This window comes from Podarcis melisellensis, assembly GCF_964234715.1.
Source record: "Podarcis melisellensis genome assembly, chromosome: 4".
Lineage (NCBI taxonomy): Eukaryota > Metazoa > Chordata > Lepidosauria > Squamata > Lacertidae > Podarcis > Podarcis melisellensis.
This window is the reverse complement of record NC_138531.1, coordinates 81,886,820-81,908,291: the sequence shown is the minus strand read 5'-3', so window position 1 is coordinate 81,908,291 and position 21,472 is coordinate 81,886,820. Positions and strand designations below refer to the sequence as shown.

At 38.7% G+C, this 21,472-nt stretch overlaps 1 protein-coding gene across 2 annotated transcripts in view; it reads left to right on the top strand.

The window, feature by feature from the left end:
• RNF17 (ring finger protein 17) overlaps positions 1 to 21,472 on the top strand; it is a 43,540-nt gene that overhangs the window by 2,651 nt on the left and 19,417 nt on the right. Inside the window, exons 3-20 of one of the 2 annotated variants that reach the window (XM_081909546.1) lie at positions 79 to 134; positions 1,668 to 1,758; positions 2,834 to 2,914; positions 5,683 to 5,783; positions 6,625 to 6,796; positions 8,329 to 8,405; positions 9,403 to 9,477; positions 10,762 to 11,036; positions 11,483 to 11,638; positions 11,920 to 12,109; positions 13,281 to 13,452; positions 14,206 to 14,396; positions 15,942 to 16,080; positions 16,960 to 17,119; positions 18,688 to 18,803; positions 19,282 to 19,402; positions 20,205 to 20,325; positions 20,793 to 21,017. In XM_081909546.1, coding sequence (XP_081765672.1) covers positions 79 to 134; positions 1,668 to 1,758; positions 2,834 to 2,914; positions 5,683 to 5,783; positions 6,625 to 6,796; positions 8,329 to 8,405; positions 9,403 to 9,477; positions 10,762 to 11,036; positions 11,483 to 11,638; positions 11,920 to 12,109; positions 13,281 to 13,452; positions 14,206 to 14,396; positions 15,942 to 16,080; positions 16,960 to 17,119; positions 18,688 to 18,803; positions 19,282 to 19,402; positions 20,205 to 20,325; positions 20,793 to 21,017 — 2,519 coding nt within the window. The remainder of the gene's footprint in view (positions 1 to 78; positions 135 to 1,667; positions 1,759 to 2,833; positions 2,915 to 5,682; positions 5,784 to 6,624; positions 6,797 to 8,328; positions 8,406 to 9,402; positions 9,478 to 10,761; positions 11,037 to 11,482; positions 11,639 to 11,919; positions 12,110 to 13,280; positions 13,453 to 14,205; positions 14,397 to 15,941; positions 16,081 to 16,959; positions 17,120 to 18,687; positions 18,804 to 19,281; positions 19,403 to 20,204; positions 20,326 to 20,792; positions 21,018 to 21,472) is intronic. The other variant, XM_081909547.1, reaches the window with a different exon arrangement.

Here is a 21,472-nt window from a genome sequence, read left to right as displayed (position 1 = left end):
GTGTTGAGTACTGTATTGAAAATTGTACTATGAAGTATTGAAATGAGTACTATGAACTTTTCCATTCCTTTCTTGTAGGTGACCTTAGATTTTGAACAAAAAGTCCGTCTTAGGAGTCTGCAAAAATATAAAAGGTAAATCTGAGGGTGTTTTGATGACTGGAAGCGAAGGGGGAGTTGGCATGTGGGGCTGAAACATTTAAATTTTAATAATAGCTTTTTTAGTAAACATTTTTTTATTTCACCATTTGGCTCTTAAAATGCTCTTGTTTACAAGGAAATCCGTTAGGATTTTGTTCAATTGGTGAAATATTTAATATTCAGTGCTGCTGGGTTCTGTGTGCCGAAGAAACTAAGAAAATGACATTTTAGGCTGCTGCAACTTATTCATTCTGCCAAAGTTTTTTCTTGACTCCCTATAAAAGTCCAATCAACTCATTTTACATTTTTGGGCTTTCATCAGGATTGTAGTTGTATGGTCTGTCTTTAAAAATGTGAGGGTAAATAGCTTGGTCTTGTTTAAAAAGAAAAAAGTTTGAGGACAAAATTTATTTACATTGCAGCCAAACTCCTAAGTTTACAAGAAACCTTAAAATTATAAGAAAAGTTTAAAACATTTAAAAACATTTATAGATTATTAAAATAACAACAAAAAAGAATATTTCAGAAGAGCATGTGTCCTCCCCCCAATAAGATTTTATTAAAGCTTTTTCATGATACAGTAAGATAAAATAAACCAGTCTAATTATAAACAAAAACAGAAAGAAAAAAGAAAATAAAGTGTCCTCAAAGGTAGCTCTTAACCCTTGTCTCACACAGAAAGTAGTGAACCTGCCCACCTCTCACCTGGGAGCTTTCCTTTTTTTCCTCCAGTCTCTCTCTCTGGGAGGTTTCCCCATCCCTTCTCTTCCCTGCCTCTCTCTCAGTCCATCCATCCACCCACCACCCTCATGTTTGTATAATCCTTGGACCAATAATGGCCCAGAGCAGAGGACACAAAAGAAAGAGAAGAAAAAAAGGAGCGAAAAGCAAAGAAAGGAAAAAAGGACCGTTATAAATTACAGTGGTGCCTCGGGTTACATACGCTTCAGGTTACATATGCTTCAGATTACAGAAATATTACCTCAGGTTATTAACTTTGCTTCAGGATGAGAACAGAAATCGCGCGGCGGCGGCACAGCAGCAGCGGGAGGCCCCATTAGCTAAAATGGTCCTTCAGGTTAAGAACAGTTTCAGGTTAAGAACAGACCTCTGGAACGAATTAAGTACGTAACCAGAGGTACCACTTAGAAATGATTAAGGGAAACATTTGCAGATCCAATGCCCATCAGGGCTCTTACAAGGCTTTTGGGCAAGATGCTGATTCCTCTGCTTAAAAGTCACTTAACCCCATCAGGGTTAACAGGAGCTGACAGCTTCCTGTTCTCTTGATGCAGAAAACGGCTTTTTCAGAGCACCAGAGGTTAATCCCCTGTAAACACTTTTTTCCAGACTGAATTCAATAGCCAAGATTGATGTCTGGCTATCATCAATTGCCACATAATTTATCTGTCGGCAACGTGCCGACAAAAGACGTGTAATCCACTGTGTTCCTCCCCTGGAAGTCAGAAGAGCATGTGTTATTGAAGGCATTATTTTTCTTAAGTAATATAACAATTTGATTTTTAGGTTTAATACTCAAAGCATCAATCAGCCGATTAACTCTGCTCACTGGACTCCAGCTCACTATCTAAGATCAGAACCATCTACAGCAGATATGGTATGTAAACGATCTTACTCGGTTTTGTGTCTGCTTAGTAAAGTGTTTCAAATTAAGTGTAACTAAATTGGACTAGTGACAATGACATTGTGTGAGTTGAAGAAATATTTGCTAAGCTTTTGTGTTGTTGGACTGCTGGTAAAAAGCACAGCAACAAAGTGGTGCCTTTTTAGGAAATCACTGGGGGCTAGAGAATTAAGAGACCGGACACTGATATTTTTCTCCATCAATTTTGGTCATTTAATGTTCGCCACTATTGGTGATTTATTTTGCAGTGTGACAGCCTTCTCTGATTCTTGCCCCCCAAATGTGTTGTAGCATTTGTAGAAAACATTACATTGTCTTTTTTAGCCATTTACATAAGTGGAGATCAATGATTATTCAAACCCATTGTACTCCATAATGTGTTCTGGGTTAAAATATGTCACCTTGAGAAGATTTCTCATTCTCCTGAGATAAACACCAACATTTAATATTTATATAACTGTCACTAGATTTTGGGCAGCTCAGTGTCCTGTTTTAACTTGTTGTTTGGTGATTGTCGGTTGGTTGTAGTGAACTGAGATGTCAGCTCCCAACAGTGGAGAAGAGAGCAGAACCTTCAAAGAATTAAATAGCTAAAGGAGCAAAATACTCCTGAACAAAAGATGCCAAGACTATGAAACAGCTGCCTTAGATGAGAGAGTTTCATAGTCTTGGCATCTCTTCAGAAATATGTCTGGATTTTTTGAAAGAAGTGATTAACAACTCTGCATTCATGAATGAAAAAACAATTGTGTGGAAAGCTTACAGGGTGTTAGTTTTTTTAAAAAAAGAAGAATGAAATATGAACTGTTAAAGAGATAACCGTGTAGTGATTATACCACATTATTAAATGCTTATCTAGCCTGAGGGTATGGATTCTTGATTTCTACTCTTTTGAGATACCCCGGTTTTATTTTTAAAAACCCTGTCTGCTACTTATTGAAAACAACATACACATGCATTTTTTAAAAAAGATAATCAAAATTAATTGAATTACAATGCTATGAGGGCCTCTCTGCTAATTTTATTGTTATCCTTTTATTTTCCCCAGAATAGCAAAATTCTACAAGAGATAGAGAAAGCTTTGGAAGTAGCTAAAAACAATCTTGGGTGGTTAAAGAGTGCGGAGGAGGTAGGCCAAGAGAATTCTGTATCTTGGTTTGAAGTATTTCGGATTTTAGTTTATACTGATGTCTGTTCCCAGAAATTCTTTCTCTAACAATACTTCAGCAAGGTGCTATAAAATTTAATGTCAGCTCAGCTCCAGGTGCTTTTGGAGGATACCAGTTATTTTAGATCTTCACCCTGGGTTCTTTCTGGTTTTGAAACAACTTCATTGGTTGCCCTGAAACCCCCAGAGATCTTCGGATTATTACTAAAAATGCTTTGAAATGAGCAATGAGAGTGGGTCCCTGTGGCTCTCCTGTTGAATGGTTTCTTTAAATGTAAAGGTTCATCATTGTTCCACCCGATGTGTATGTCTTTAAGGGGCCAGAGCAAGGGCCAGAGCAAAATAACGAGACCCAGCTTTACAGCTGTGAAACATAGCAGGTGCTGCTGAGTTGTACTGATTAAGCTGTGTCAGCAGTTGGGTATAGTATATAAGGAGCAGCACCTAGGTCTCCCATTACCCTGGGGGATGGGTTGGTGGTTGGGTCATGTTTGTTTGTTGATGTATTTAGTGTAAAAGGAGTTTTTTGTTTGTGTTATTAAAACCTTGTCTAAGTTATTTTTGAGTCCCTTTTTAATGCATGGTCTCCCCAGCAAGCTCTCTGCAGCGTTACCATACTGCAAATAGCCAACACTTTTCACTGGCTTTTGATCCCATCCATCATAGCATCCTCCTGGATCTCCTAGCTGAGAGGGGAGGCATTGTACTGCATTTGGTCCTGGTCCTTTTTGAAGGGTAGCTCTCAGAAGGTGGTGTTTGGAGCTTGCAGTGTCAAGCCTAAGGTATCTATATGAAACCACTGCAGAGGTCATCCAAAAATCTGGAATGTGATGATAGTTCTATGTCTACTCTATCATTGGGAGCCTGGGAAAATTCTGGGACAGCATTTGCGATTGAGGGTGAATAAAATTGAACCTTAATGCAAACAGGATGGAAGTACTGTTGAGAATTAGTCTGAAGCAGGATAGAGATACAGCATATATTGGAACAGAGTTGCATATACCCATAGGACTCTGTATTGTAGTCTTGGGCTTCAGGCTGCATCTTGATGTTCAGGTAGAGACTGTTGTGAAGAGTGTATTTTACCATTTTAGACGGGCTTAGCGGCTTTGTGTTTTTCTAGAGAAGACTGCAGCCACAATAATTTATACCCTAGTAACATCCACATTAGTTCTAAATTATGTATTAATATTTTCTGCCTGCTCTTTACCATAAGGTTCCAGGGCCAGCTACAACAATATAGTATACAATTATTAATGCAAATAAAATGGTTGCAATAGTACAGATTCAGGAAAAGAGATTGGGCCCCACAAAATAAACACCTTAATTGTCAAATGCCAGGGAGAGGTGGGCCTTCAGTATAGCTATTCAACAAAGATGTCTGATGCACCTCTATGGGGTGGAAGTTTCCCAGTTTATGGGTTGCCATAGATAAAGGGCCCTCATTTCCTGCACTCCTGTGGGTGGTAGAACTAACTACCTAGATCTGCAGGGATGGAGGTGCTCTTTCAGATATTTGGGTCCTAAGTCATGTTAGGGATTTAAACACCAATGTATAGATGGAAGCTGGAAACATGGTGCACAGTGCCACTTGCCAGGGTGTTAAATAAGGAAGGCCGCTTTAACAATTGCACTGTGTTGGAGGGTTTTGTGTTTGTTTTAAAGGTTAAAACCATCCTATGCAGTGTTTCCCTTCTGGGCAGCATACTGAGGGCTCCATACCAGTGATGGGTAGGACCAGAAAAAGTAGGCAACACAATTAAATTTTACTTTTGCGCAACAGTGTTCACACACCCTTCTTTAGCCTCCATTCAGACAAGCAAGGGCACACTCCAGCCAGGCAGAATCAGGGCCCCAAGGGCCAGATAGAGGGGCATGGGGGCCATATTCAGCCCCTGGGCCTGAGTTTCCCAACCTTAAACTGTCTGGGTTTGCAATTATTTATTTATTTAATTTATATACTGCCCTATGCACAGAAGTTTTAGGGCGGTTCACAGGAAATATTGCAATATATAAAGTAAAAACAAAAACAAGGGAGTACCGTCTTCCCATTTGAACAGACCTGCATATCATCATCATCTTCCATTGAAGCTCTGGATGCGCTAGCCTTAAAACAAATTTGGGATTGGACTTTCTCAGTGGTAGCACCAAACTTTGGACCTTCCTCCCTAAGGAAGTTTGTCTTGTTTCTTTGCTTTTCCAATATAGGGCTGTTCTGAAAAGAGATTTTGTCTTCAGCATTGTATTAACTGTGACTGTACTGTAGTCCTGATCATTTTTTTACCAGTTGTATTGTGACTTATATAATACTGTGAGCAGCCTTGCTGATTCCTGAATCCACAGGCAGAATAGAAATCATTTCATAACATTAATAATTTCTACTGCATTGTGCACCATTAACTGATGTTTTTGTGTGTTGTCCAGTGATGAAGGAATACTTAAAAGTTGCTGGAGTACCTTTAAACAATTGGGTACTAATAATTATTTGCTCAACCTTATATGTTACGTATCATCCATGTAGCCATTATAAAATATAAACTTCAACCTTGTATTCTTGTACATCACTACTTCTCAACTACTGCCACCATGTGAGAGAAAAGGGGGAAGGTTGTTCCTGAAAGTTATATGCTGCTTTTATTATTTGTAAATCTAGTTCTGCTGGCTATAGAGCACATACAGAATTACAGGTTGTTGTTTTGTCACTCCCCCCCCCAAAAAAAATGAAAAAGATGCTTGAGGATTTGATCACCGAAGCAAAAGAAGAAGAAAGCAAGATTGCAGGTGTTATTAATGACACGTTTTCAGATATTATTGCTTCCGTAAATTCAAGGTAACCTGTTTTAAAGCTCTTGCTTTAATGTTAATAATTTATCTGAAAAGTATTACATAACTATAATAATGCAGATTTCTGTGTGGCAAAATGTTTAGCAAAATGCCTGCTTCTGTGACATGGGAGGGACAATATGTAGCAGGAGTCCTGGAAGGAAACAAGGAATCTGTGAGCTCAGATCCATTGTTTACCCTACCATGGAGTTGCTATTGGCAAAGACCTGACCATCAAGTTTCAGGGTAGAGTTTTGCCTTTGCTGTAATTGTCCTTTAGTGCAATTCTTTTCTGTATGCCCATATGAATTAAAAGGCAGTTGCATATTCAAAACAAGAATATTTCAAAACATCCACCTTCTAATTTTCCTCCTCTTGCACCTCTCTCTCTTTTTTCCCTATGATTTTTGCAGTTTTATTTCTACTACAGTAGTTGGTTGTTGTTTGGAGTGCTATGGATGCTTGCACGTCTTGTGCCCTTGAGCATTTAGAATGTTTTCAGCATGAAGAGCTGGCTGTTAAGGATGCATTTTTGTGTGATGTGTGCAGTATCAGTCAGTTGCTTGTTATGAGGACAATAGGTGATAGCTATCCAGCATTAATCATACTCAAGAAATCCATTGAGTGCACTCATTGTAGTAGATCTACTCTTGAGTATTTCTTAGTTGTTTATCACCCAGTAAATATAAATCTGGTGTTTTCTGTAGTTTGTTATTTTAATATCATCACCAAAACCTTCTTTTTAACATGAGTACTGTATGTTTGTTTTGTATAGTTTACTATTCAGAGTTATTATTTGTAACGTGATCAACTTTTTCTGAGGTCTGATTTTCTTTGTATTCAATTAGGAAAAGGAAACTGGAGACAGAACTGATAATGAACACCAGTTACTATATAACTGATATACATAGTGTTCAGTTATTGGTTATGCAGAAAATAAACAGTTTGGATGGAGCCATAAAAATGGCAAGGGAGATTAAATCAACCCATTCCTTAAAGCCTTACCATAATTTAAATCAGGTAACTTATTATTAAATCATTTGATTCCTTAACTTTACTTCTGGGTATGTATGTATGTATGTATGTATGTATGTATTTACTTATCTATTTGAAAGTTTTATATCCTATTTTCAGGAAACATACCTTTTCAAAGCAGTTCTCAGTAATACAACCACAATTTTCAACAACCAGATGATAGCAGTGCAGCTACTGCAGTTTGCAAGCATTATTGGTAGCCTAACATTTTACATTAGCTTTTTTTATCAATTAAGCAGAGGAATTGAACTCATTTGCTTATTGTGGTAACTTGCAAGCCAGTGAAGTCTCCATATAGCTGACTGAAAACAAAAACATGTCTTTAAGCAAGTGGAAATAATGAACTTTCTCCATTAGTCTTTAATTTCTCATGTCAGAGCTGTCATGAGAAGATTTTTCCTCTTTGGCTTGGTTTTTATTTTTACTGAATTGTTTTTTTATGGAAAACATTGTCTTTTTGATGAAAAGTCACAGTAGTTTAGTGTGATAGAAGCATTCAAGGTAGGATCATTTGATTTAGGTCTGTAGCCTCAGCTCATTTTTCAGGGTTCTTTCGGTTCCTTTATACCTAAAGCCATTGCACATTTTCATAGATCTTAAGAGCTTACCATTTTTGTCTCAACCCTTTCCGTCCCTCTGAGAAGGCATGGCAGAAGCTGGATGTGCACAGAGCACTTAAAATAAATATACAGTGGTACCTCAGATTACATACGCTTCAGGTTACATACTTTTCAGGTTACAGACTCCACTAACTCAGAAATAGTACCTCGGGTTAAGAACTTTGCTTCAGGAAGAGAACAAAAATCACGCGGCGGCGGCAGGAGGCCCCATTAGCTAAAGTGGTGCTTCAGGTTAAGAACAGTTTCAGGTTAAGAACGGACCTCCGGAACGAATTAAGTACGCAACCAGAGGTACCACTGTAGACAGATTTTAGGCATTCACCTCCTTTTACACCACGTCCTCAAAGAAGTACAGTGGTACCTCGATTTATGAACAGCCCTGTTTGCGAACAATTCGGTTTATGAACTCCACAAAGCCGGAAGTAGTGTTCTGGTTTGTGAACTTTACCTTCATCTACAAACAGCACCGATGGTAGGAGGCCTCATTAGGGAAAGCATGCCTCGGTTTAAGAATGGATTTGGTTTAAGAACGGACGAAAGGAACGGATTAAGTTTGTAAACCGAGGTACCACTGTAGTTTCAAGGTTCATCCTAGCCAGTTCAAGACTTATTTCTCTGCAGCATATTAGGCCTGGCATCTGCCTTCACCTTTCCTAAGCCATGCTTGACCAGAGCAACGGCTACTTCTGCAGCCTTTCCACAATCATCCTTTCTGAAATCTTTAGGGCAGCAATGTGTGCACCAGCCAGGACTTGTTGTTTCCTTTGAAATTGTTTCCTTTGAAATCAAATGGGACATCACTAACTTCACACTAACTCTCCAGTGTTCAAGACCACGTTCAGCTCCCATTAGTTGCTATATTTTACTGTAAATTAAATTAGGATGTTCTTATTCTAGGTTCTCTGCAACTTAAAAATCACTTTGGAGGAAGAAGTCTTAAAACTAGATCGTCTGAAAAAAAGAGCACTTCCAAGGTGAACATTCATAGAATTACTTAGTGTGGATAGCAGAGTTACTGCACCTTTAAAAATATTATCATACTGCACCTTTAAAAAAACCATACTGAATTTGTAGAACTGAAAAATAAAATTAAGAGTTGCATATACTTCACTCGACCCTTTGCCGGAGGTCTGGAGTTCAGCATGCTATATGGGGGGTCTATCAGCCTGGTGCATTAGAAATGTTTTGGACTACAACTCTCATTAACTCCCAGTGAGCATGCAGATCACCCCCTCCTCAGCCCTTAAATTGATGGCTTGATAACTGGAAAATGGATGGTCCCCCTCCCATGTTAGCTGGCATGCATAAATTAACTGAGTGGGAGTGTCTCTGCATGTGCACACATGTACATACACTGGTGGCCACACCCACTGCTGGCATGCAGCTCCCAGAGGTTTGGCCAAAGGTGAATGTCTGTGGTTGAGCCAAAAAAAGGTTACCCACCATGCCTTATAGAGAACCTTCGCCTATATACCCCCTCCTGGACTCTGAGAGCTTGGAGAGCTGATCCCATCAGCTTTCCACCTTTTAGGGAATAAGCTCTACTTATGCACAGGGCAGGTCATTCTCGGTAGCGTCAGTTAATCTATAAAATAGGACCCAATAGATACGCTTGGCAGTCACCACAACACTGCCAATTCTGGCATTTCACTGGATGCTTTAAAACATTTTTTAAAAGCCAACCGGGAAGGCTTTTAGAACAGGGGTTTCTTAGGTGGTTTTTACTGTTAATGCTTTTTATTGCTGTATTTAATTGTGGCATACATGGTGGTGGTTATCGCCTGTTTTTGTTTTTTGGGAGTAATTCTGATTGTGGGTTTTTGCAGTTTAAACCTGATTGTGATCTTGAGAAATTAACATAAAATTGTGCTATTAATGTAGTAAATAGATTTATGGTGTTACAAAATTTCTGTTGTCCTGAATGAATTATTGTGGTTGCAAACAATTGAACTTCCTGTATATCTAAAACAGGTTTCACATGGACTCTGAAAAGATTACCCCCATGTTAGAAAACCTGGGGAATTTTTTTCCTGATACACCTAACATGTAAGTACTTCTGTTGTGGTGTTAGTTTTCCTATATATATAAAAAAATGGGACCTGCAGGTTTATCAGTTTTCTCAGCATTCATCATTGTGTGTCATCTGGTACTTCAGTAACACGGGATATTTTTTATTTGGAAATGTGCTGGGGTAGAAACTAAGCAGTTTACCTAGAAACAATACAGAAATAAACTGGAGAATAATGCTCAAATAGTTCTGAGGTTCTGATAATAGGATTTTTGATAGCTTGGATATTATCGGAAAACCTTATGAGTTTTGCAGTTATGAATTATACTTAAAAATTGCTGAGTTGCTATGTAATGTGCAAAAATAATAATTAAAAGCCTAGGACTTGCTTACTATTAATACGCCATGTTTTAGGATGCAGTTTTTCCAAGGTTGTGTGCAAGTAATATCAATGCATTTAAAAAAAACCAACAACAGTAAGTAATAATATACAGCAAATCAAAATGATACCTTTTACTAGTCATTTAGTAGTAGATAGCCCTGTGGTGGTGGGGAAGACATCCTAGCTGGAACAGGCTATAGAAATTTACACATGCCAACAAGTAGATCTTAAGATATAACCTAATATATGGAAAATTAAAACCTCTTTCTGATCCTAGCAGCTGCATTCTCTTATGTGACAAGCAGGGTGGTCAGTTACCCTGCATAAAACTTCCAAAATGTCCCATTAATATATTGAAAATACACTTTGGGAACGAAGTATTTTTAATATCCATGGAACAGTATTCATCTTGGGTGTTTTAACTTAACCCTGAATACTGGAAATCACATTTTTTCATCCAATTTAAATTCATTTTAATCATGAGAAATATCTCTCGGAATCCAAATAACCTCTGAGTACCAACAAAATGAGCAGTCAGCACACAAAGTAGAATTCATTCAGATTCATTCAGTAATTGTATACCCTGAAATTCTACCCAAACTATTAATTATTTTTATTAATTTCAGTGGTGGTGGTGATGATGTAGTTTCAGGTCTCAACACATGCAAAACTAGTTTAAATTATTCTGGGTCATGAACAAAACTGTAAATATCCCTTTTCTATCTGACTGCAAATGCCAACAGTTCCAACATTATTATCGAAAATGGGCAGCCCTGTCTTGAGCTCCTCTCCAAACCTGATGGATCTGAAATATTAATGGGTGTTACGTGTGCATCTTGAAACCCTATAGGCACTTTGTTATTTCTTCCGAGTGTTTGCTCTTCCATGTTAGTGATGGCTACTGTTTAAGATATGTTTTCTGAACAATTTGTCAACCTAGGTGCAGTTTTGAAGGCAGCCTTCTAAAACTGAGCAATATGGAAGAGGAATTCAGAACTGATGTTCCATCTCATATAAGTGTAAACCTTGAACCGCTTGTTGAAGACATTGGCACAGTTGCTCTTCTGCCAGAATCTGATGCACGTCTTGAAGGAAATTATACCCACCTCCAAGAAATGACTCCTCCATTCACTCAGAAATGCATTTCTGCTTTACCTCAGACAGCATCTACTCCAGATGTCATAATTGAAGAAATCATTGAAGATGATCAAGAAAGTGAGTAGAACTTTCCAACCGGTTGCCAGAGTTGTGTGGCTAATTCCCTTTGTTTTTAAAACAATATTCTTACAAGTACATAGCAACCTGCTCTTGATGCATTGTTTTTCTTACATAGGCTGCAGGTAGAAGGAATCTACCAATCAATCAATACTTTATTAATGAAATCAGTTATTACATAATTGATTTCATTAATAAAGTACTGATTGATTAAGTGAAGAAGCATATTTTAAAGGCATGTTTGCACATTCATTGGTGTGTTCAAATCATTTCTCAGAAATGAGCACCAAATCATTTCAGAATGTGCATGTCACCCTTTCTGTAACAATACAAACTTATTAACTTGTACTGTCTCAAAATGTTGTTTTTCAGTAGTGTGCATAAATGTTCCCTATGATCTTCCTTCACTGTTACATTACCTTTCTTACCCACTGTGTACCACACAGATGCTCCAGAATTAGTTTTTGTCAGCAGTGTTCTAAATCCTTGCCACTTCTACGTTCGAAAAGTTTCACAGAAGAAAGCAGCTGTTCGTTTGGAAAAAACTCTGAGGCAATTCTGCAATCATAAAAGGTCCTACCCTAGTGACATTTTGGAACTAGGTAACAACACTTCTCAGATCTTTTGACTAATAATGTTTATATAATTTCAGAGTTTTGCTTTTTTTATTCCAGTGAGGGGGATATATATATTGTGGGTTTTACTAAGTAACCTTTTAATTTTGTAGAGTAGAGGTCTGCAGTCATTTTGGACCCAGGAACTCATTTGGAAATCGGTCTCTTGATACCACCAAAAAATGGCTGCTGTGATAGATTGCCTAATCTCAAATGTTCCTCTCAATGAGAATATTTTGCAACAAATTGTGTACTGAAACTTATTTCAGGTTCAAGAATCTATGTTAAAAGCAAGGAACATGGAATGTGGTGTCGTGGAAAAATCATTGAACTGATGCCGTTGCAGAAGACAAACGAACTGAAGCCCCGTGGTCCAACAAAGTACAAAATTTGTGATATAGCAATGATGAAAATATTCCTTGTGGACTATGGGCATATTGAAGCTTTGATTATTTCAAGGTATGCTTTTTTGCCTCTATTTGCCACACGGTGGTTTTGCCATATTGCTTTCTAGTGGCAGTGTATAAGGTGCACCAATTTCTAGTGATGAAAAGGAGAGTGGGTTTAAAGCCTCATTACCATTTCATTTGTTCATTGCTTTGTGCAGGAGAATCTCAAGACAACCTGCTGTAAAAACAATCTCTATAAGGCAGAAATAAAAACAACAATAAGAGTGCATAATTTGCTCAGTTAATTGCTGATGTGATTCAAATAGTGTTCAGGCATTAAATATATAAAAAAATCACAAGCTAGCTTTCTCTTAACTGCATGTGGTGATGTGAATTTTGCATGTAGGTCCTCCATGAACATGTGATTCTTCTACATCCATTCATGGTAGATGGATTATGTAATCTGGGTCTGTGCATAGAATCCGGTTCTTCCTCCCCCACCCAATTATTGATTAAAATATTTTAACTAGGGCTAGACCACCATAAAGCCGCCAAGTATAGAGGAATTTTACAAATAGACCTTTCCTGCCTTCTTCACATAGGCCCCGGGTCATATTCCAGATTGGGTGGTCCTATGCCTGTCAGTTTGCCACGCACATATGATATCATGGTTTCTGCTTGTTTAGGGGACATGTATGCAGAACTACATTGGTGTGTAATGAGAGAAAATTGCAAATCCCCACCCCCACCCCAATGACTCCAGGATGAGTTCATTGGCTTCCCTTGGTTCTGACGTTTCCAAATTGTTTTTAACTTCACATACAACATACTTCAGTAGTCTTAATTTAGGGATTATCAGTTGTATGAGCCACCCAACAGCTTGATTATTTTGCACATGGAAAACCTTGGGTTCAATTCCTGAACATCTCGAGGGTTATTACAGAGCTCTGTCCCATCATCTGATCCATTTAACTGAAGAGCCGTTGTCAGAGTAGATTATAGTTGGAGCTGGTCTAAAACAACTTATTATAAAACGATCTTAATTAGAGCAGATAGGAAATATTTTGCTGATTTGCCTTTTATGATCTCTTTTGAATAATACAGTTCAGTTGTTCCCAGTAAAGCATCTCTTAAACAGAAAACTTTTTAGACTTAAAAAATCTGCCTATTGATGTTGACGCATTTTATTCCAAGCTTATATTGAGAAATAATATTTGTTATCTTCTCTTTCTGCCATCAAGCGTGCCAAATAACATTGGCATTAATCCAGAACATATCACTCTAGAATATATAGTGACTGAAGACTTTTGCTTGGTTGTGAAGAAACCTGACATACATATAGAGGCACAACTTAGTGGTATAAATCATTTAGCACTACAGTGCTCCCTGAAAGACATTGTTCCCAAAGATTCAGTAAGTAAAAACTATATTGTCTGGACTTCTGCATTCTTAGATAAGTTAGATAATACCTTTTTTAAAGAAACAATTGAATGTTCATATTCTGTCTTTTCCTGATTGAGATGGCTTTCCCTTCCTTTGTAATGAAGTAATTCTTGTATTGTACTCAATAAAGATAATAACCTAATATGCCTAACTTTTTAGAACAGTGGTCAGCAAACCTTTTCAGCAGGGGGCCAGTCCACTGTCCCTCAGACCTTGTGGGGGGCCAGACTATATTTTGGGGGAGGGGAAAATGAACGAATTCCTATGCCCCACAAATAACCCAAAGATGCATTTTAAATAAAAGGACACATTCTACTCATGTAAAAACATGCTGATTCCTGGACCTTCCACAGGCTGGATTTAGAAGGCAATTGGGCTGGATCCGGCCCCTGGGCCTTAGTTTGCCTACCCATGTTTTAGAAGATTCAGCCTGTCTTCCTCACAGATCATTCCTATTTGTGATTGCACAGAATACACATTCAAAGAACAGTTATGAGTAAACATTGCTAGCTCAATTTAGAAAAAATTAATTGGTGTGGTATGGTGTCTGAATTACTATTTTAAAAGTCTTGATGTGTTTGGATGCCATGCAATGTACATAACAGTGTGGTTAAGTCCTGAGTTTTGTTACATATTGGGTATTTAGTAGTTCTTGGTACTGTACTTAAATCCTAAAGTCTACAGGTGGATAGGATTCTGAACCTCTCTCTCCCTCTGCAATAGGCTGAAGGTTGGAGCAGAAAAGCAAGGACAGAATTTTTGAAAATGGTAAAAAACAAAGCTGTTCTAATGAAAATCTTCAGAGAAGAGGATGGTGTGCTTATTGTTGATCTGATGAAACCACCAGCAAACAAAATAAGTAGTGACATGCCTGTATCTCTCAGAGATGCTTTAGTTTTTATGGACTTGGCAAGGTATATGCAATACAAAGCATTTCAGGGTTAGAGATAAAATAGGGTTATTTTTAAAAATGTACTTAATTAAAACTAATTCCTCTAATTTTAGAATGTTGTATTATTTTATTGTTGTTAGTCGCCCTGAGCCCGGCTTCGGCTGGGGAGGGCAGGATATAAATAAAAAATTATTATTATTTATTATTGCAATCATGAAACACACTTTAGGTGAGTATGATTGTTTTGGGGGAGGTTATGTCTGCTATAAAGACTAGATTAAGATGATAACATCTTATTTTTCTCTGCTGCTGGCATGATTAGCTACAAATGCTTAATTACTAAAATTCTAGATTGTTCTCTCCAGTTGGGCTTTCAGCCACTTTATTTTTCACATTCAAACTGAATACTAAAGCCATTCGGGAACCAAGGTACGACTGTATTCCTTTATAACAGAGAGCAAGAATTGGCCACAAATTGACTAAAGCCCGCTAGCTGTTAAATACCACTAACCTAAATATTTTTTAAAAAAGATCTGGTGTAGTGAGGGTGAGAATGGAGAATCATAGAATTGTGGTACTGGAAGGGACCTAAAGTCAGTTTTCCCCATTTTCCCATCATCCTGTTTTCCTTAATCTGTTCAGTTTATTTCCCCACCTTCCAGAGTGGATAAATGTCTTACGATTCAATTTTTTATTTTAAAATGCAAATGCTATGTTTTTCTTAAGATACAGTAATATGAAATCTAGATATAAGCATGTTAGCCCCATAGTTTATATCTTTAAACTGATCAGTGCCTCTACCAGAGACATGGAATTGAAGGAGGCGTCTCTGTGTAAGTGAAGAATCAATCTGATCCTTCCCGATATCTGCATATCCTACCTGCCAAATAATGGCATTTCATTTCCATCTCATAAAATAAACTGCTTGGGCTTGCCCAGTAGCTTTCAGACCTTGCTCCTACTTACTGGTCATGGGCATTTCGTTTTTGTTTGCTGATTTGTTCTTGTGGGGCTGCAATTGGGCGAAGGCAGAGTAAAGCAGAAAAGGGCAACACTAGAAAGTCAGGAAAGAGGAAACTGTTGGCTGTGCGTGTTCCTATATTGTCATGCTTTGCCTGCAGTCTTACACACAAATACTGTATTTTTCCATCTATAAGATGCCCCCATGTACAAGATGACCTCTATTTCTTAACCTAAAATTAAGAAAATGCACTATCCATGTATAAGACGACCTCTTATTTTAAACTTCAAAAATTTAGGAAAAAATAGTCTTATACAAGGGGAAATACAGTATGTCTTGCGCCTTCTCAAATGTGTTTCAAATGCAGGTCATTAAATTGGTTCTGCGGAATTCAGTGGAAGCCAGTGCTTTTTTTCAAGGGGTGCTCAAGGGTACACAGTATCGGCACCTCTCTTTTTGTTTTGTTAAAAAATGTGGCACTTACTGTAACAACTTCATCGTGAGTACTGGCACCTATTTTTCTAGAAAAAGGCAGTGGTGGGGGCCATAGAAAACTTCCTCTTGTGGCTGACTTCAGCAGTTCATTCTAGATTCTTACTTTACTAGGTTTCGTGCTGAAGTTTCTGATCAACCTGAAAACATTGAATTCCTACAGTACTGGGCACCTGCGATACCAGAGGAAAATACAGAAGTCACCATTGTTGTTAGTTATATTACTAGCCCAGGTGATTTCTACATTCAGCTAGTAAGTATTATTCAGTATATTTAATTTTTGTGTTGACATTATTGAAAAATGCTTCCTGAGATGATTTGATTTGTTATTAATTTTGTTATTAATTGGAATATTATTAATGGAAAGTTGATAAAAATTATTTTACAAAAAGAAAAGAAATGCTTCCTGAAATGCTTTACACTTTCTATTTTGGAACATAAAAAGGTAAGTTTATTGCTGGAAATTGGGAGTAGTATGTTTTTCAAGTTACCATTTCAGATGTATAAAATACATTAATAGATCTTTTTCTAGTGCTTGTTTTATATACAGATCACTCGGAACCTAAATGGGGATTATGTTCCAGGGACATGAAGCCACAGTTGCCTTAGGAACTACCCCTGCACAAGTAATCTTCCTTTCCGGAGCCAGCACGCTAAAGGAATCTTAACCACCACCACCACCCTCAAGCAAGGCAGATACTTTTTTAGCTCTCTGCCTTGCTTTTATTGGGCTCTGAGAGGTTCTCATGAGATGTTATGGGGCTGATGAGCCCATGCGAGATCCTCCCAAAGCCCAGTTAGGAAGGCAGAGAGCTTAAAAACTCTTGCCGTGCCAGAAAAACTCTGCATGGAAAGAGCTTAAGAGCTCTCCACCTTGCATGCGATTAATTTGCAATGTCAGCTGAGCAAGTCTCCCATATCAGCTGCCTTTTCTCAGCTATCCGATAGGCATCTTCACGCATCAGTCTGGCTTCAGTGTGTCATGTGCCACTTTCCCCAATTTCTTCAGCAGATGTAAAATCGAGTACTTTAGGTACAGAGTGTATCAGTTTGACTTTCTGTGTGATGTAATATTTAGTAAGAGTGTGTTGGCTACAATCCATAGTGATAAATACTGTTTCCGTTGTGTTAGGTAGAAGAAGGTCCAGAATTTGCAGCTTTTCTGAGCAAAGTTGAGGAAGTATATAAAAATGACAGCAGAGTTGGCTTGGAAATTCTCTGTCCAGTCCAGGGTCAACCATGCATAGCAAAATTTGAAGAGGATGGAGTTTGGTACAGGGCACAGGTTGTTGGTAAGTAACTGTAGTATTAGGTTAGAGGACTTTTGTTTAGATTCCCTCCCCCCATCAAATCACCTTGATATTTTCAAGACACCTATTTAATTCATTTTCTGTTTTAAATGAATGCTGGTTTTCCCATTTCATTCTCCCACTGTGATTTCTTTTTCTTACGTCCAAGTAATACACCCATCTTTCCTACAATGAAGCAGGGTTTAATAGCCACATGGCTCGACTTTTCTAGTTTGTGCTAAACCATAGGCAGGTTGAAGTTGCAGCCAAAACAGGCAAACGATGGTTCACAGTTGAGCTCCAAATGAGAATTTGAAACCCACTTCAAAATTTAGATTTTAATTCTGATCTGTGGGGCAAGTGTTAAACCATGGTTTGCCATTTCTGATATGGGGTGCCGTAACTTGTTCATTAACACGCTACCGTTCTTAGTTATTTAATATAACATATAAAACCATAGAAATTTTGTATTGAAAAACAGGCTAATGAATTCTCTTTGTTTAATAATGTAAAAGAGCATCTGACTCTTATGTGTTGATATTGCCATTGTGGTTTGGGGACCCGACCCCCGCGAAGTAAAATGAAGACACAGGGACACGTGATATAAGGTTAATGGGCTAGAAAAGGCCACAACTTTATTGATTACAGCAATGAAAAGGTATTGGCTTAGGCATTGGATCGCGAAACAAGTGGGTTTATTCACCAGGGGTTCATCACCTGTTGATGCTAATCCAACTATAGGCTCACCCCTGATGTCACCGAGGGTCGTGCCATGGCCTCCCGCCAAGCAGGCTTCGGATGGAATACACGACCGCCAGATTCCTTTAATGGAATACCCCTAGACATTGAAGGCATAGGCGATGGCCACACCTAGCACTTCGACACACCACAACACATTATTCCAATGCCTAACCTACCCACCAATACCACCCAAAAGTTGTGACGATTGCTACGAGGTAGGCGAAAAAACCAAAAAGCCTAATGCCAAATGGTAAAACTCCTACCAGGCCCCCCGGGCAACTGGGGCGACCAACCTAAGGTCCATAGCAAGGCCAATGACCTAAACCCTAACTCAAAGGGAGTGGAGGGTGGGTGACTCGCACAGGACGACAAAGAGAAATGAGGCCGGGGAAAAGGCTGGCACTGCAGCATAAAGGCTGCTGGACACGCCTCCTCATGGCACCTGGTTGGACGGCCACCAGGGGGGGCGTGAGTGCCAGCCAGGTGAGCTGGAGGCAGGGGGCAACGCCCCCTGCTAGGAGCGGTGTTCGGGCTCCCGTCCACAACCACTCCCCTCTCTTTCAGGGAGGAGAGTCTTTATTAAAAATTGCCATGCATGCAGTATTTGATGGATGGTTTTGAAGGAAGTGATGTTGATTTCAAAGTTTGTGTGTGGAGCTTGGATAGCTTTACATATATCTGCAGTAACATCACTCTCCTTAATGCTGCACCTCAATCACCGAGGTACGGCTGGACTGAGACTGTTATTGTTGTAGGTGTACACAAATGTTTCCTATAATTTTATAATGTCCACGTATCATTGATTCCTAACCGCATAATGTTTTCTAAAGGATTGCCAGGCCACCAAGAAGTTGAGGTCAAATATGTTGACTTTGGGAACACTGCTAAAATAAATGTGCAAGACATGCGTAAAATCAAAGATGAGTTTTTAGCTCTCCCAGCAAAGGTAAGTTAGAACTCCATCCCGCATGAGATAAATCTATGCAGAATGCCCTGTATTCCTGACAAAGCACCTTCTGCGCAGCTTGGAGTTCAGTTCCTAATGCTTGTGAATTATCTCCTCTGATAAAGTGTAATTCTGTGTCCACTAAATTCTAACAATATGATAAATGTAATAGATAGAAAGCCGTGTGTCAAGCTTTTCTCTAAGAATCTATCTCCCCTCCAACACATGCAGAGCCAAAGAAATTTTCACACAAGTGCCATGTTTTAAGAGCGGGGCAAGTTGCTGTTGTGCGAAAGGTAGGCACCCTGTGGCTCAGCAGTGGGTCCGAGAATACTTTGTGCTATAGCAAGAAAGTACTACAGGAGATGCATACTTAATTATTGCCTAGATTAGAGATTGCTGGGAGCCCTGTGTAAGCACTAAAGGAACGATGGCATTGAAACTAAATAAACAAATTGGGCTATGTTTTATAATTTAGGCCATCAGGTGCAAGCTGGCCCATATCATACCAAATAAAGGAGCAAATGAATGGAGTAGTAAATCAAAGGACAGATTTGAAGAACTAATTCAAGATAAATGTATGCTCTGCTTTATTATTGGTAAGTGTTCGCCTGTTTTGAGTAACTTACTCAGTATTTGAGAGCCAAATAGAGTTGCTGTCTCAAAAACCAAATCATCCATTCAGTGGACAGCAACTTGATAGTGCCTCCCATCCAGCCTGTCAGGGAAATTCTCAATTTCTCCTTAATGTTGTTAGGACTGCTTGCTGCTCTTGTCATCAGTGTAGGACTATTTCCCTTTCCCTACCTAATTGGATTAGCTGGGTGCTCAGCTATGTCCAGCCAGCAACACCGGGGCAGCTTATTCCCAACCTGATCAATGGTTTTCCAGTTGGGAGGAGGGGCAAGTATTTGGAATTCAGCCATAAAACATGCTGGCTAACTCTTAAGTCACAGTATCTGATTAACCTACATCACACGACCATTTTGGTGACAAATGAGATAAAATTATTTGTAAGAATATGGAGCTTTGGAAATATCAGACTTTCAGAACACTTTTTTTAAAAAATCCAGTTTTTTAATGCAGAGACTTAAATTATCTGTCACAGAAATACACAGGCACTACATTTTATTAAGTAATCGTCTCGAAGGAGCCTTCTGCTCTTAGTAATTGGTTTTCTTTGTTCCTCACCTTTCTACGTAACTTTTTAAGGTAGCTTACAAAATGCAAAAGCAAGTAAAAACCACAGTAGGTAAAAGCAATAAAATCCCCAACATAATGAAGTAAAATAAAATAGTTCGCAACTATGACCTTCATCATGCTGCCTCCTTTCTCCAACACCCGTAGCTAATTTTTTTCCCTTTGACATTTTGAACTTAAACCTCTTTCAACTACATCTAGAAAAATCTGAAGACAATATTCTGTCTGTTGAGCTCTATGAAAGTGTATGTGTGCCACCAAAGGCATCTTGGAGTGTTAACAGCCTCTTGGTTAAAGAAGGTCTGGCATCTTATATATTAAGGTGAGTGTGCTGCTTCATTAACTTCAACATGCTCATAATATTTTTGCAACTTCTGAATTCGAGCAGCCTAATATTTCTCAGTGAAGTGTATGTAATGTCATCTCAGGTAGTGCTTAAATGGTTTGGCTTAGCGTTGCGTACAAACCTAGACTCACTCCAAACAAACTGAATACTAAGCCAAGAAACAAACCTTGGATCACAGCTCATGGTTCATTTTGGAACAAGACAAATCACACCACAACCCCAAGTTTGTGTATAGCAAGGGTAGTGTGACATTGTGGGGTTCTCCCCCCTGTAAACCATCACTCTTGCTTGTTTAAACTTAGCCATGGTTTGGCTTAATGTTAACATGCCAACCAGGTCTTTGTTTAAAACTTGCTGGTCATGTTTTGTGGAGGGCATTTCTGCTTCTATTTGTCTGATACTGGCAGATGAAACAAAAAACTAAATAAAACCAAATTCTACAGTGACACCAAAATGATTACCGAATCACATCATGAAGTTTGGGATTCTACTCCAGAAGAACTATTCAAAGCTCATGGAGATAATTTACAGCCTGGGAATGAAGAGTCGATACAGTTTGAAGGTACAAAATTAGATTGCAGCAAAGAACTGCAAGTGCGAATTAGTCACGTTGTGTCCCCAAGCAAGTTCTACGTGCATTTGATGTCATCAGAACAGATTCTGAAAAGGTAAGTTCCTTTTCCCACTTGACCTGGGTCAGAGCACTTCATAATTTTTGGTTCTTTTAATTTTTGACAATTGTTGTTGCTTAACTCTACATGTTCCACAGCTCCTGCAGGATGATGAAAATAGCCATTAAACTAAGAAAGGAGTCTTTGCTGCCAGTGTGCCATGTTTTTTCCGTAAAATACCCCCTGAGGACCACAGAATTTCACATTATTCCCAGGATTGCTGGATTTGTGATTAAAGTGTACTAGTGGCAAGACACCCAGCATGTTGGCCACTTCCGATTGTGGGTGGCTGGCACGCCAATGCTTGAAAGTTAAAGACAGAAAAATATTTTACATAGATGGATGGATTAATAGATAGACATAGACATGTATGGGGACAGGAAAGACTTGGTCTTATCCTCATGCAGAACTGGGATGGACCAGATTTTTATGGTCCTTTCATCCCTTTACCT